Here is a 14,993-nt window from a genome sequence, read left to right as displayed (position 1 = left end):
ATATTCAATAGTTTTTTCTCTCAAATCTATCCAGTAATCCATCTGCAAGACCTTTAAAAGTTTCATTGGCCCCTAAAGGTCGATACTCTTGTTGAAACGTTGCTAAAATTCCTAATGATGGCATCTTCAGAATCATTTCATTGTCCCCAAAAAATCTCCAGTAATCCAATTTCAAGCCTAAAATGGTTTCACTGGCGCATAAAGATCGGTGAACTTGGATGATGATAATTTTCAGAAATTTTGAAAATTTCCCAATTTTATCAAAAAATTGCAAAAATTCGTGATATTAAAATGTTGAAAACAATTCCATTGCCCCTAACAACTATGCAGTAACCTATTATCAAACATTAAAGGAAGTTCCCCGCCCCCTGGGGCTGGAAAAATTGACAAAAATTATTCAAAAAATTGGAAAAATGCAAAAATTGATCTCATTTTGGGTTTGTTTGCAGTACCAAAACCATAGCTCATGTCACAAAATTTTGTCTTGCAGAAGACCTGTCAACTTTGACAAACGTCACTTTGAGACTGATTAAACAAAAAAAATCGTGAACTGATGAAAAACGGGTGAACTTGCACTATTCTGTGCTCAAAAACACAAAATATTCCTTTCCAATCTTGAATTAGGACCTTCCTGGCAGCTGCACAACTATAAGCACTTGACGGTCTTTTATGGCCAGATATAGGCCTCTATTGCAACTTAAAGCCCGTCGAGGCTTACCAGTTAATCCCGTTTCAAAAGCTCAAAGTCAAAGAAAAGGGCGTGAAATTTTACCAGGAGACAGAGAACCAAGTCAATCCAAATTCAAGAGCACCGCAATATGGCTCCGCTCAGCTTGCAGCTTCACAGTCATAAAAAACTTTCTCTACTGTTAGAGTTCCATCTGATCAAATTGAATCATCCTTTCTTTCCCCCAGAATCTCACGAGTTGCGCTCAGAAGTTCCAAAGCAATCGAAAAGGTAAGAAAAGTTCATTCTTTGATTAGTTCTTTGACTGCACCTGTTTTGTGTAAATTTTATTCCACGTGTTGTGTGTAATGTTCCAATGTTTCGTTTGTCAGAATGTTTCAGTTTGTCAAGCGAGTCACATCCGTTTGTTTTTGTCAAATACAAGTCCAGTCAATGACCTCTAACTTCCACAGGGTAGTGTCAGTTTCTTGGATATCAATATACCAAAAGAAAAGGGTATGTCGGAACATGCTGCAGATCATCACCAGTCTGCTATTATTTATTCAATGAGTAGTCTTTCAAAAAATTCTAGGAGCGAAGTTTTACTTTCAGACGAATGTTACCTGGTGATGCCTCGCTAATTCATCCCAGGCACATCGGGGACTATCTCAATGTTTGAGTTCTCTCATATGCAGACCGTCGTCTTTTAATCCAAAATTTATTTAATTACTTCAGAAAAAACCTTGTATAACGTTCACAAAGAAAGTTGTGGTGGTAGTATTTGCTGCTTCTAATAGTTCCTTTGACTCGATTTTGCGTGTACAAATATGCAATCTTAAATTTCTCCATAAAAGTTGCTTATAATTAATACACAATGAAGAGTTTAAGATCAATAAAGTCAAGTCAAGTCAGTTGTGTTTGAACACACTGGGATACAGTTCAGAGTAATGGCTCACAAAATGAACATTTAGTCCGTCTGAAATGTAAGACTGAAGCTCCGCAAAGTCCTTCTCGTTGTCTTTTGGCAAAATCACTGTCTTCACGCCTGCTCGCTTAGCCTGTAAAACAAAAAATGTCAGTCACATAGAACATGCAAAACCAGAAGTGTTCTAATTCCGTGTGCAGTTTCAGTTATATTCTAGGCCACCTTCTAAATTGAAAGCTATTAGGCTTAATACTAATCATGGCTAGCAATAACGGACTTATAATAATAACAAGGAGGCTTGTTAATGTGCGTTCGCACATGATGTTCCGACCCGAGCTCATCTACATTTTTGACTTAATTGTCAACCAACTGAAGAGATAACAAAAACAGATGTTTGAAATAAAAAAATCATTACAAAACCTAACTACTTATCGAATTACATAATACCATGCCCCATTACAACACTCACGAGTTCTGCCATTAAAAAGACTACGAGAAAAAAAACAAAAAAAAATAAGCAAAAACAAAAATTTCAAGGCAAAAACGCAATATCTAAATTTAAAAGCACCTAGTAACAACGTCAAAATGCAATCAGATAAAACCTTAACTACACAAAGTTACTATTTCCTAACTATACAGCAGATGAAAACTTTTCACAACGAGACTAGGTAACAAGTCGACAAAGAGAGGAAATAATCAGGCAAAATTAAAAAAATCGACTTTTTTTATGAACATTTTTTAAACCAAATAATTTTAAAAGTCCTAAAAATCATTAGCTTATAGCAACAAAAATCTGGGTAAATGTAGTAAAAGTCATTATGAAAGCAATGGGACCTGTCTTCGGTTAGACTAAGCCATGGAAACGGACTAAAAAAACAGAAAAACTCAAAAAATTACAAACAATTTGCGAAAACACAATTTATTGAAGCCGTTAAAATTATTTGCTATTTTCTGAATAATATGTATTTTTAGTTCCGTTTTTATTTATAGTAATTCAACTCAATTTAAACCGCAAAAAATAAATTAATTTGGGCCATATTTGGAAATCGGGATCTGTTATTACGCGATTGTGCTAAAGGAAGAGAAAAAGGAACAAATACACCACTAACATAACTTTTTATAAAAAAGGATATTCTCCTGCAAAAAAAAACAGTTACGTCATAATACCAATAAGCGTGTTAATTTTTAAAATACAAGTAATTGTATGGGACCTCTCGATGATGAGAATAAATTACAAGTTGACAAAAAGAACAAAAAAACTAAAAAAAATTGATAAGTTTTCGAAAAAGTACAATATCAAGAAATTTATGACTATTCGCTATAAACTGACTGCTTCGAGTAACACCATTCATTCAATGTTTAATTACAAGCCTATGAGATAGATCAGCATTTTACGGCTACAGAAAGAACAAAAAACAGGCAAAAACAGAAAATTTAAAAAAAATGAGCGAGAAAAGTGTCGAGCGAAAAGCCATTAAAAAACTGAAAGTTTCAGTAAAAAGTTTCTAATTTCAACTAATTTTTTAACCGCAATGAGATCCTTCTTTTTTTAACAATATGACTTCAAAAAATCAACAAATACGAACAAATACATTAAAACAAGGAAATTTTTGAGAAAAACCGTAGTATCAACGCCATTAAATACAGTAGATTTCAACGGAAGCCAATACTTACGCTAGACTATGGCTCGATGGGACAACAGCGATGTCAGTCATTTAGGCGGCATCAATAAGTCATTACAACAAATCACTGGCTAAGAAAACAACAGCGAATACAGTCAAAATCCAAAAATTCAAAAAAAAAATTGCAAGAAGAAAAGGTCGGGGCCATTTAAACCATAAGCCTTTCTCTGAAAACGTTTTTCTATGATCCACTGACCGTCTTATCTAAGCCAACGGGAGCTATCATTTTTAAGATAATGTGATAAGATTTCAAAATGAACCAGGATTACGAAAAATTTATACAAAAAAAAAATAATAACAACTCGTGCATGGAAGTCATAAAACCAATAGTTAGAAGATAAAACCGCTAACTAGACGAATTCTGGCTGACGTAGAACGCAAAAGAGACCTGAACTTACTGAGACTGACTTACAGTTCACGAAAATAAGTTTACAATTGGTTAATGCTCAAAAAATTTTCGAAATTTTTTTTTAAAGTTTTGACAGAGATTAAATTCAATAGCTTTCAACGGATGTCAATAAATACGCCAAGTTACACCTCGATGAGAAGAAAAAAATACTATGGCGGGAAAAAAGTTTTTCAAGCATACCTAATCAATAAGACATCCAAAAAAGTCTTATGACTATGAAAACGATATATATTTAGGCAAAAACCAAAAAATCAATAGAAAAGTGCGAGAGGAAAGTGTCGAAGCCAATTAAACCATGCGTTTTTCTCTGAAAACTTCACATATGATCCAATGAACATCTTTTAAAGCCAGTTGGAGCGATCAATGTTAATATATTGTGATAAGAATTCAAAAAGAACCAATAATACGAAAAAATCCAAACATTTGCAAAAAATTTTGTGAAATCTTGTGGCATTGGAGTCAAATGACCAATAGTTAGAAGATAAAACTGCTAACCAGATTAATTTCGGATGCATTAGGAAAGAGGGGTGCACTCTAATTACTGAGACTGACTTACAAATCAGGAAGATAAGTTTATGATTGGTTAAACTTTAAAAAAAAATTCCGTATTTTCAAAGTCTGAACAGCCGTTAGTTGTCTATGTAAAGCTAGATAGAGTCATTTAAAGCTCATTACGAAACCTATTGCACTTTTAGTCAATGAGTCTATGCCATAGGACTCAAAAAATTCTGTAAACCTAAAAATTAAAGTCAAAATTTCAATTAAAATTTCGAAAACTAAGAGTCGAAGCAAAAAAACATGAGCGATTCCTTGAAAATGATTTTTTTTTATTTATTGGGCATCATTTGACAGTAAATGACTTTTTTCATTAATCGACCCTCGATGTGAAATGTGACTAGTCTCAGAGTGACTAAAAAACAAAAAAGATAGGAAGTTTTTTAAAAAAAACCACTTGAATCGAATTTTTTTGATAGTAAACTTCGTTATCAGAGCAGAACTAGCCTTTTTATCGTCTTTCGTTTATTTAACACCCAATTGCTGCATATTGTAGCCTGAAATACATTTTTGAATTAATATTTTTTAAATAGAAAAAAGATCTAAATTTACACTAAAATTACACAATTACAAATTACACTAAAAGAGAACAAAACCATGTAAATATCCCGTGTTCACATAAAATTTTAAACCTCGATAACTCCACGAAAAACACGAAATTCAAAAAAAATCCTTTTAATTTCGAATTCTACGCTGGACGAGCTTTTTAATGATACCACTAACATTTCTCTACGATGAATACATCGATCGGCCAAAATTGACTGAACAAAAAAAACCCAGTTGAGTATATAGTTCCTCCCCCAAGTGGGGTCGGAAAAATAATAAATTTGCTTTCAGTACCAAATATTCAAGCTTCGAATAATTAAACCAAATTAGAGTTAAAGCGTCGTACTGAACAAATGCTAGGAGGCAATTTGCCTGTTTCAGCACCGTTTCAGAGCTATTCAAAATTAGATTATGCGTTCGAAATTCATTTAGTTACTTATATTGAGACCATTCAAGAGGAACTGAAAAAAGAGGGGTTTGATAAGCTAATATTACGCACCAACTGTCTAATTGGTTTTACTTCAAAAAAATTTTTTTTTTCTTTGTTATGGAGCATACTACCAATACATTTTTCCAAAAAATCGGAATCGATTATGTAATTGTCCAGAAAGGAGTGTAGCAGTTTTTTTAAACTCTTTTCATTGCAGATTCTCAAACTTTTTATTATATCAAAATCAAGAGTGGATAGGCTATTGTAGAGTATTTTCAATCGAACTGAGATTAGTTTTCGTTTCTTGCTTGTTAATTTTTCTATGAGAGGTATTGTTTTGATTCTCCGCTCATTGTCGAATGATCTGTCGATTTCCTTGTCAGTTATAAAAGAGTTAATAGATTCACTAGGATAATCTCTTCTGATTACTTTAGATAAAAGTTTCAGAAATTCGGACACGTGTATCTCAAATATTGAGGAGATTTTGTTTTTTGATCTACAACTACGAACTTCTTTATGTTTTGGAACACAAAAACTATTCTGATTAGGAAATTTTGTTGATGTTGTAGTCTTTCAAGAACACTTATGTTTGCCGTGCCATATATTAGAACTCCGTATTGATACTGTGGTTGAACGCAATGTTTATAAATTTTCAGAAGTAATTCTATTTGCAGATATTTCTTTGTTTGATATAAAATCGAAATGTACTGGTAACATTTCATTTGAACATAGTCTATGTGCTCTTCAAAAGTGAGTTTGTTGTCAATTTTAACACCTAATTATTTGACACATTTGCTCTTCTCTACTTCTTCCCCATTCCAAATAAGTTTTTTGCCTGATAAGTTGTTGGGTCCTAGCAGAGGTATTTGGTTTTTTAATATTTGGTGTTAGTTTGTTACTCTCTAGCCAGCTGGAAATCAATTTCGGATCAATTGTATGTTCAGTTTGCTCATATTTGCCAGATATGTTTATGTCATCTGCGTATAACAGAATATTATTGTGCTTTGGTATCTCTACGATATCGTTTGTATATATCAGAAACAGAAGTGGTCCTAATACCGATCCTTGAGGGACTCCGCACTCATTTTTTTTAGTTGAGGAAGATTTCCCTTAATATCGAACGAATTGTTTGCGATCTTTAAGATAAGATTTGAGAATCTCTTCGATTTTGCCTCTCAAACCATATTTGGTCTACCAATATGCTGTGGTCAACAGTATCGAATGCTTTTGAGAGGTCAAGCAAAGTACAATGAGCCGGGACATTTTTCTCCCTTAATCTCTGAATGTTTTCTAGCATTTCTGTTAAGGCATCGACTGTTGATCTCTTACTAAGAAAAGCAAATTGTTTTGTTTTTTGCCAAATACTGATACTAAAGAAATTGGTCTGTAGTTGTTCGGCTCACTTGGATATCCGTCCTTGAAAATTGGCAAAACTTTTGAAACCCTTAAGCTTTCGGGATAATGTGATTCATCTATGATTTTGTTGAAGATGTCTGTGAGGTATCCACTAGTGACTGCATTGTTTTTAGAAGATGGTTTATTAAACCCATATAATCGGAACTCTTTTTCCCAACAAGTTCCTTTATTTCTGACTTCACTTCGTCGTTTTGGATCGGCTTTAAAACAAAAAAATCAACAACCCGATTAATCATATTCCCATCATATGGTTTCTCAATTGTCTTTGCAAGCGAGGGTCCAATATTTAAAATGAAATTATTGAGTGTTTCAGAGTCAATTGTGTTTGTGATTTCTGATTTTCCTTTTTTATTCGGATGGCAAATTTGATTCAGATACCTATAAAAACTTTTGCCATTAGAATCATTTTGTTTATCGAAAATTTTTTCGTAGTAGTTCCTTTTGGCGTTTCTTACTAGTGTTTTCGTTTTGTTGTTTTAAAGTTGTATTGTTTTTTTACTTCTTGTGATCTGGACTGCAAAAATTTATTCCAAAGACGTTGTTTTTTGGAACAAGCATTTTTAACTTCGTTGGTAATCCAGTTTCGTCTTTTTTTTGTGTGTGATGATTTTTTAGGAGTTATGAGATCCAGAGTTTTATTTATAGTTTTCTCGAGATTGCGAATTCCTTCCTCCGCTGTGCATAACCGAAAAAAATCTTTTGACTTAAGTTGTATTGACAATTCAACATTTAACTCAAGGACGTTAGTAAACTTGTTCAGAGCATTCCAGTTTCTCTGTTTTTCTTGTTCATCTTTTCTGGTGTTGTTTTCATTATCGTTAAGGTCACTTACTTTCAAACAAACTCCATAATGGTCTGCCACTTTTGTTTTCAGAACCTCTGTTTCACATTCAAAATTTGAGAAAAAAAACATCTAAAGTTGAATTGCTTCTGATCGTTTCTCTTGTGTGCTCATTTTTCTTTGATTTTAGGTAAAGGTTTAGGGAGCCGATTTCCCTCAGAAAATTTTTTTATCATTTTTTGAGAAATCTATATTTAAGTCCCCGTATAAAATCGGATTGGTTTTTGCTCCCATGGCAGAACGATGTTCCAGAAGAAAGTTTTGGAATGTTAATATATCCGTTTGTGGAGCCTTGTACACAATCGTTACTACAAAACACTGATTTTTTGAAACGCAATTTGCCGTTAAAACTTGCATATCATTGCTTGCAGAGGTCTTTATTGTTGCTAATTGATATTCTTTGCTCCCGAGAAGAGCTACTCCTCCACCCGCTTTTTTAGGACTTTGATAACCTAATGCACTATGACTTAATGACCGCGCGCTATACCGTTTCTTTTGCTTTTGCTCTTTTGACATTGGCCGTACTCGCTACCTTGCATAATTCACTGTTGAAACAGTGAGTGTGGTAAGTCACGAGTCAAACATGAAAATCGTGACCAATGTACAACGGAAAATGCGATCAAACGGTAAACCGAATTAACAAACATAGCAGGACAAGTCCTGAAACAATTCAAAGAATTTTCACTGGCCAAGCAAAAGAATGGACTATGAATGAATTGGGAAAACCATTTAGAAAAACAATCCAATAACAAATGAAAACGTAGCCGGCAGATTGCGGGAAAATAACCACCGTTGACGCGCTTGATGCACATCGTGATTGAAACAGAAAAATAAAAATTGACCGAACTTTTTCTATTTTTTCTCAGTGTCAAAAAGTGTTCTTATTCGGCATGCGGTTTCAGTTGGATTCAAAAACTATACCTAATTCAGCTTCTAAACTGAAAGATGATAAGCTTAATACCAATGTCAGCTAGCAAACACTCTAATGAACTTTGATAACCTAATTCTCAATGACTTAATGACCGGGCTTTATCAGTTCATCTCGTCTCTTTTGATTTTGCTCTTTTGACCTTGACTGTACTCACTATCTTGCGTATTCAATGAGTGAATGGATTTTAAAACCATTCAGTTGAAACACTGGGTGAGGTAAGTCAGAAGTTAAACGTGAAAGTCGTGACTTATGTAAAACGAAAAATGTGATCAAAAGGTAAAGCGAGTTAAACAAAAGAGCGCCTAAATAATAGCCGTTGAGGGGCTGACGTCGGCTATTAAAAACAGCAAAAATCAAAGTCAAAATACCACATGTCCACATGTGAACAAAAATCACACGCCAGAAAGCAAATAAATTTATTTCATGCCGCAAAAGCCCTCGATTTTTCGCTCCACTTCCAGTTGCCAAAATCATCACTTCAATTTGACTTGACTTCAAAAATCAAACATGTGTGAAAAGATTTCGAAAGAACCAACGCCGGAACACTCCGCAGCGTCCTCAAAGCAGCAAATCACTAAGAACCCAGCTAACTATTGAGCAACTAAAACGTGCCTCAAATCTTTTGTGAATATTTTTAACATGAAATTATTAAAAAACGGTTTCATAATGAGAAAAACCAAACCTGTTAAACTTAAAATTGGATTAAATTTTGTCACAATTTGCCATTGCAAAAAAATTGCAAAAAAATGTTCTTTTCAAAAAAAACGAATACCAATTGGAAAACAACCTGCAAAGCCAACATGAAGAAAACATAACTTTTTTTGTTTACATAACTTCCTACAAATCGCAAAAAAACTCCTTCCAATCAATTACTTTGCGATAACCCTCTATAAACTTTCTTTAGCCCGCCTGTCAGAAATCCGAATCAACAATTAAAGAAAAACAAGCAACAAAAAAACATGAATTGCATATTTGTATGATTTATTTTAAATAAACTACACTATTTACCATTGACTTGTCACCTCTTAGTAACAACACTTATAAAACACTTGTTGATTAACTAGCAAACAAAAATCAGAAGCCAAAACTTGATTTAAATTACTCCATTTTCTTTAACGAAGATAACTCAAAATAAATAGAGATCAAAAGATCACCAAATACACTAAAAGACTAAGTTGAACCATAAAAAAACCCCAATTGCTAAAAAATGAAGAGACCGTAAAAGTGCAAAAAGCGCAGAATTGGCTAAAAAATATCACCTATTAGTATAATAAATGGTAAACAGATGGTAAAAATACGCCAACATATAGTATTACTAGCCAATATACATGAGATAAACACCTTCGGCTGAAAAAGTTAAGCGCTAAGGCTAAACACCACTTCAAAAAAGCCGCACGTGATTTAAAAAAACACAATTTTTCCACATTTTACACTTCTCGCTCGCTTAGAATACTGCATGAAAATTCTCTTTGCTTTTGACATTTGTTCAGCAGATTTACTTAAGCACTTGCTTTCACGTGCGGCATCTGACTTCCTCTAAAACACATCCTTTAATACACAAAATTAAAGGATGTGAAACGTTCTAAATTTAAACGTTGTAAAACAGTAACCTTCAAATGCTATCTTTATCAAAAAAAAAATTGCGAATTTGGCCTAAATTTGAGAAAACCCTTGAAACTGTACATCCAAAAAATTAAAATTCTTTAACCTCAATCATTGAAAATGTCAATTGATATATCAGAACAAACCTCTGCTTTGCATTCCCTCTCTGTACCACTTTCTCTTGATGATTGGCAATACAATAAAAAGATTATTTTATGTATGTATTAAACGTACAAACTATATTTAGATTTATCAAAAACTTGAAAGCAAAGAACTCCTTATCGAAAAAGTTATATCAAGTTATTAAAAAGAACAATTAGAGAGGAACCGACAACCGGAGGGTTCCTCATCATGAGCTTATGTGACTTCAGACGCGACCCCTGAACAGGTTGCGGTTTCAAAAGCAAATGTCTCTTTTGCTGAGAAGGTAAGAGAGTTCGACGCCATTGAACACAAAAATGAGCAAGTCAATATTGTTTTTGGTAGAAGCATTGTTGCCAAATTAGAAAGCGATGCAAATATTACTAGTGACTTTGTTTTTCACGCATATAGAGGATCAACAACACAAAAATTAAAAGTTCTGAAAAATACGAAAAAAACTGAAAATTTTGATTCTACAAGATGGCACAACAGTTTTCTCAAAAACGACAAGAGCGTTATCAATAACCAAAAGAAACAAACAATTTCCGATAGAAACTTTATATCTAACGCTTTTCCTAGCATCCAGTCTTCTACTCCATGCAGTAATTGCCCTAATTTTACATTTTTCAAAAACAGGAGACATCGAACTCAACCCTGGTTCCCTCTCCATTTATAAAGACGTGTTTGAAATCTCAAAAAAAGCAACCTGTCAGCTTTAAAATATTCCACTTAAATGCTTGTAGTATCAGCAAAAAAATAGTACACAATTTAAGGCTGTAATTAACAATATTGGGACTAATTGTGTATATGGAAAAACAGAAAGTTGGCTGAGTGACACGATTCTGGTCTTTCAGTGAATCCTTGCAATAACTCATTCCATTTTTTTCAGAAAAGATCTAGAAACAGGTAAAGGAGGGGGATTACTGCTTTTAATTCCAAAAAAGTTCCAAAGTAAAGTAAGATTTAAACCAGTCAACTCAAAGTTTTGAGAGCCTGTGGGTAGAAATAACAATAACAAAACTTGATGAATTTCGGGACAATTTGGCTCTAAACATTGATAAAGCAACTACTGCAAACAATCAAATACTTCTTATGGGTAACTATAATTAGAACTATTTCTGCAAAAAATAAAAACAAAAATTGGATACCATTTTATGACCTTACCAATTGAATCCAATAAAGGTTAGGAACCCCACAGGAAAGTCATCCCGCAATAAAACGCTCATAGATTTTCTGAAAACCGATAAATATCTGAAGACATTATTAGTTGCCACTTTGGAGTCATTGATCAGCAGTGATCATTTCGCCCAACTAATCATTATCAAAACTGTAACTGGTACAAAAAAGAGCGAGGATCAAACAAATTTTTGACAAAAGGAACTACGATAAGTCTGAATTCCAGAAAACGATAGAATGCTCAATTTGGTGTGAATTTTACTCAAACCAAGATGCAAAGAAAAAACTTTTTCAGTTCGAAAAATCTTCCCAAAAGCTATACAAATGCATGCTCCCATAAAAAAATATTTGTACGTAACGAGAAACTCATTTATTCATTAGCTAAAAAATTTGTCTCGACGACGAGAGAAAAAATCAAACGTGACAAGCTCTTAAATGAATTCATTAAATTTGGGAAAAATAAAAACAGTGGGTTCAAAATTTTAAAATGATTTCTACTCCTTTCAAAAACAGCTCATTCAAACATACAAATCCGAGCTCTTAAAATGGAATTTAAAGAAAGAAGTTAGAAATCAAAGTAAAACAGCGACATCTATTGAAAAATGGAAACTCATTTGGTGAAACTATAACAGACCAGAAAATTGCAAATCTCTTGAATTATAAATTTAGCAAACTACGTGACGTTTTCGACATCCTCCTCCCTTAAAACAAACTTTCCATCAAGTTGCAAAAAGACTTTTCATGAGAACATGAATCCTTAGAAGACCAATTTCTACTCGAACTGCTCTCACAAAAACTTCTGAAAAAGTTTACAAAGCGCAGATGGAGGACTATTTGCATGCAAAAAAATGAACCAACAGGCAATTTGGTTTCAGGAAAAAATATTCTACAATAGACGCATTAGTTTACTTCACAGAGCGTGTTAGAAATGAATTGAATGAAAACAAGTTTACTACATGTGCTTCTTTTGATCTCTCTAAAGCCTTCGGCTCAATAAACAGTACTATGCTATTTTAAAAAAAATTGAAATGTCTTGGACTCAATGAATCATCAGTAAAATTTTTATCAAGTTTCTTAAGCGGTAGGATGCAAAGGGTAATTATGAATGATGAAACTTCGGACTGGATTCAATTACATCATGGGGTCCCCCAGGGTACAGTTCTAAAACATTTCATTCAATCTATATGTAAACGATAAAGAACTAAAAACGTGTGAAATCATCCAACACGCTGACCATACTGTTCTGTAAAGAGTCACTTGAGCACTCAACAGAAGATATACTGGACTACTTTACGTCACTGGCACTTGAATTAAATGCAGATAAAACTGAAAATATTGTATTTGGCAAAAAGTATCAACTACAATCACTACAAATTCGAGAACAAAAAATTGTCGGAAAAGCGCAAGTGAAAAATCTGGGTGAAACTATAGATAATGAAATCAACCATCAAACAGAGGTTAAGAATCTGCTCTCGAAAATTGACCCAAGTACTAAATGCTTATACAACTTGCGGGACTGCCGACCAAAAAATCTACTTCCTGTTATGATCAATTGGTTAGTAATTAGCCATTTACAATTCCAGCCGTACTATTGAGTACTGTTGATAACAATTCAATCATTACGTTAGAAAATTAATTAAGCTGCGCAATAGAAGCGTTTTATCATCGTTCGAAAACCGAATCATCAGCAGATGTTAAGCCCCAGCAGAAAATACTACATGTCCGCCTCCTGCTTGACTACAGTATAACTTGCTACATGTCCCTTAATTACTAATCGAAAACCGGCATTCAATAGTCGTAATGGACTCTCGCTGCTTACTTTTGACTGCTTTAAACATTGAAGAACTGGAAAGTCTTTTCATCGAACTGTTAGTAGGTACAAACATTACGATAAAAGCGTAATCCGAAGAGGTATTGAAGTTTTGAACAATTTACCTAAAAATCTTTTTTTTCTGCCCATGTAATTACGCTACATTTAAAAGAAATCTAAGAGATTTTTTCCTTAAACAGTTTGTTGCTAACTACTAAAATTATAGTTCTGGTGAGTTTCCTGGGGTGACTTCAAATTTTCGTGACTTCTTAAGGCAAAAATTATAAAATAAATTTGGATTTGTTCGCACTGGTAATTAATGTAGGTGTAACTTCTCTCAATAATTAATGATTGAAAACGTGACTTATCTCATTTGAAATACAATTTTTGTAATATTGTAATAATTACTAGAATAACAGAATACATGTAAAATACACTGCCTGGATTTTTACACTAGTCTGTAAATACTCAGGTAATTCAGTGTTTCTCTTTTTAGAAATCAGCGATTTAAAAAAAATAGATCACCATAACTCCTCTCTGACTCGTAAAAAAGACCCAATAAAAATTGAATTCTTTGAATTGAAAAAAAAGGACAGTGCCTATATGACAGCCGTTGAGCGGCTGACAGCGGCTATTAAATACCTGTGTAATACCAATATTTCTCTTGGATTCGTAAAAACCTGTAGAATACTCATCTTCGAGTGGTAAAAACAACGATGAGATTGCCTCTGCCTCGTGATCGCTTCGCGGTTATTGATCAAGAACATCGATATGTTAGAAAAATTATGGAGGTAATCTCATCTTTTAACAATTACCAGGTTAGGATCCATGCAATTTCTCTCTACTTCTCCTCTGTCAGCTTGAACCTCTTTTAATCCTCCTCGAGGCACTAATTTATTGTATCTGATTCCATTTGAATTCGTCATTTGTTGCTTAATAGAACGAATTCAATAGAAGACTACTTACAGCTATGACTTTCTCCTTTATTCCTCCTACAGGGAGCACTTTGCCAGTTAGCGACACCTCTCCAGTCATTGACAAGTCATCAGCTATGATCTTATTCATGGCCAGACTCAACAGTGCACTCACTATTGTACAGCCAGCGCTTGGACCATCTTTTGGAGTCGCACCCTAAACCAGAGAACCTATGTCATCAATAATAATGATGAAAAATGTACCAAGCTTTTCTACTGTTCTCGATTGATTCTAGATAATATTGACCTCTAATTATGGAAAACCACGCGCAAATTCATTTGAAACTTAACTTTAAATCGGTCTCTAATTGGGCAACTTACGAGTTTAGTAATATTATACTTATGTACAGGAAAGTTGCCTTCAAATACCATTCAATTAGAGTATTCCTAATTGAATCATTCATAAAAGTAAGAAGTCACGCACGCATCAGTAAACAGAATAAATTTTTCAACAGCCGCGCTTTCAATCAGCGTGAGATAACAAATCAAGACTACCTTAATATAGCTACGCTTAGCGTAAAACTTTGCGGCGATTAGAACCTACATTTGAAATAAATCCTTGTTGGGAAAATCAGCAAAATATGAGCAACCTCTGATAACCAAACCGATTTTAAAACGATTTCGGATATCGATAAGGGCTTTACCGAAAAACAGATACATATTTGGTTGGAAAAAACTACATAACTAAAAAATATTAGGTCCACTCTCTGACTTACGGAGCGAATTAAACACAGCTGGCAGATTAACAAACAGCCCGCAGATCGCCGGAATAGCTGCGAAAGAAAAGACTTGCGTGCCATATAATAGAGATAGAAACGGATATAAATTGAAAAAGGTATCGACGCCGCTCAAAAAGGTATGTAAAAAGCATTCAGCGAAAAATTAATA

General features: G+C 33.8%; 1 protein-coding gene across 1 annotated transcript in view; it reads right to left on the bottom strand.

Moving 5' to 3' along the window:
• Positions 1 to 1,478: 1,478 nt before the first annotated feature.
• The window catches only part of LOC142341639 (lon protease homolog, mitochondrial-like), a 128,947-nt gene continuing 115,432 nt past the window's right edge, over positions 1,479 to 14,993 (bottom strand). Inside the window, exons 17-18 of the mRNA XM_075392748.1 lie at positions 14,098 to 14,262; positions 1,479 to 1,725 (exon numbers count right to left, since the gene is read on the bottom strand). Coding sequence (XP_075248863.1) covers positions 1,576 to 1,725; positions 14,098 to 14,262 — 315 coding nt within the window. The 3' untranslated portion in view covers positions 1,479 to 1,575. The remainder of the gene's footprint in view (positions 1,726 to 14,097; positions 14,263 to 14,993) is intronic.

Source organism: Convolutriloba macropyga, chromosome 6, assembly GCF_964194025.1.
Source record: "Convolutriloba macropyga chromosome 6, txConMacr16.3, whole genome shotgun sequence".
NCBI classification, from domain to species: Eukaryota; Metazoa; Xenacoelomorpha; order Acoela; family Convolutidae; genus Convolutriloba; species Convolutriloba macropyga.
The sequence above is the reverse complement of the archived record's forward strand: the minus strand, read 5'-3'. Positions and strand labels throughout refer to the sequence as shown.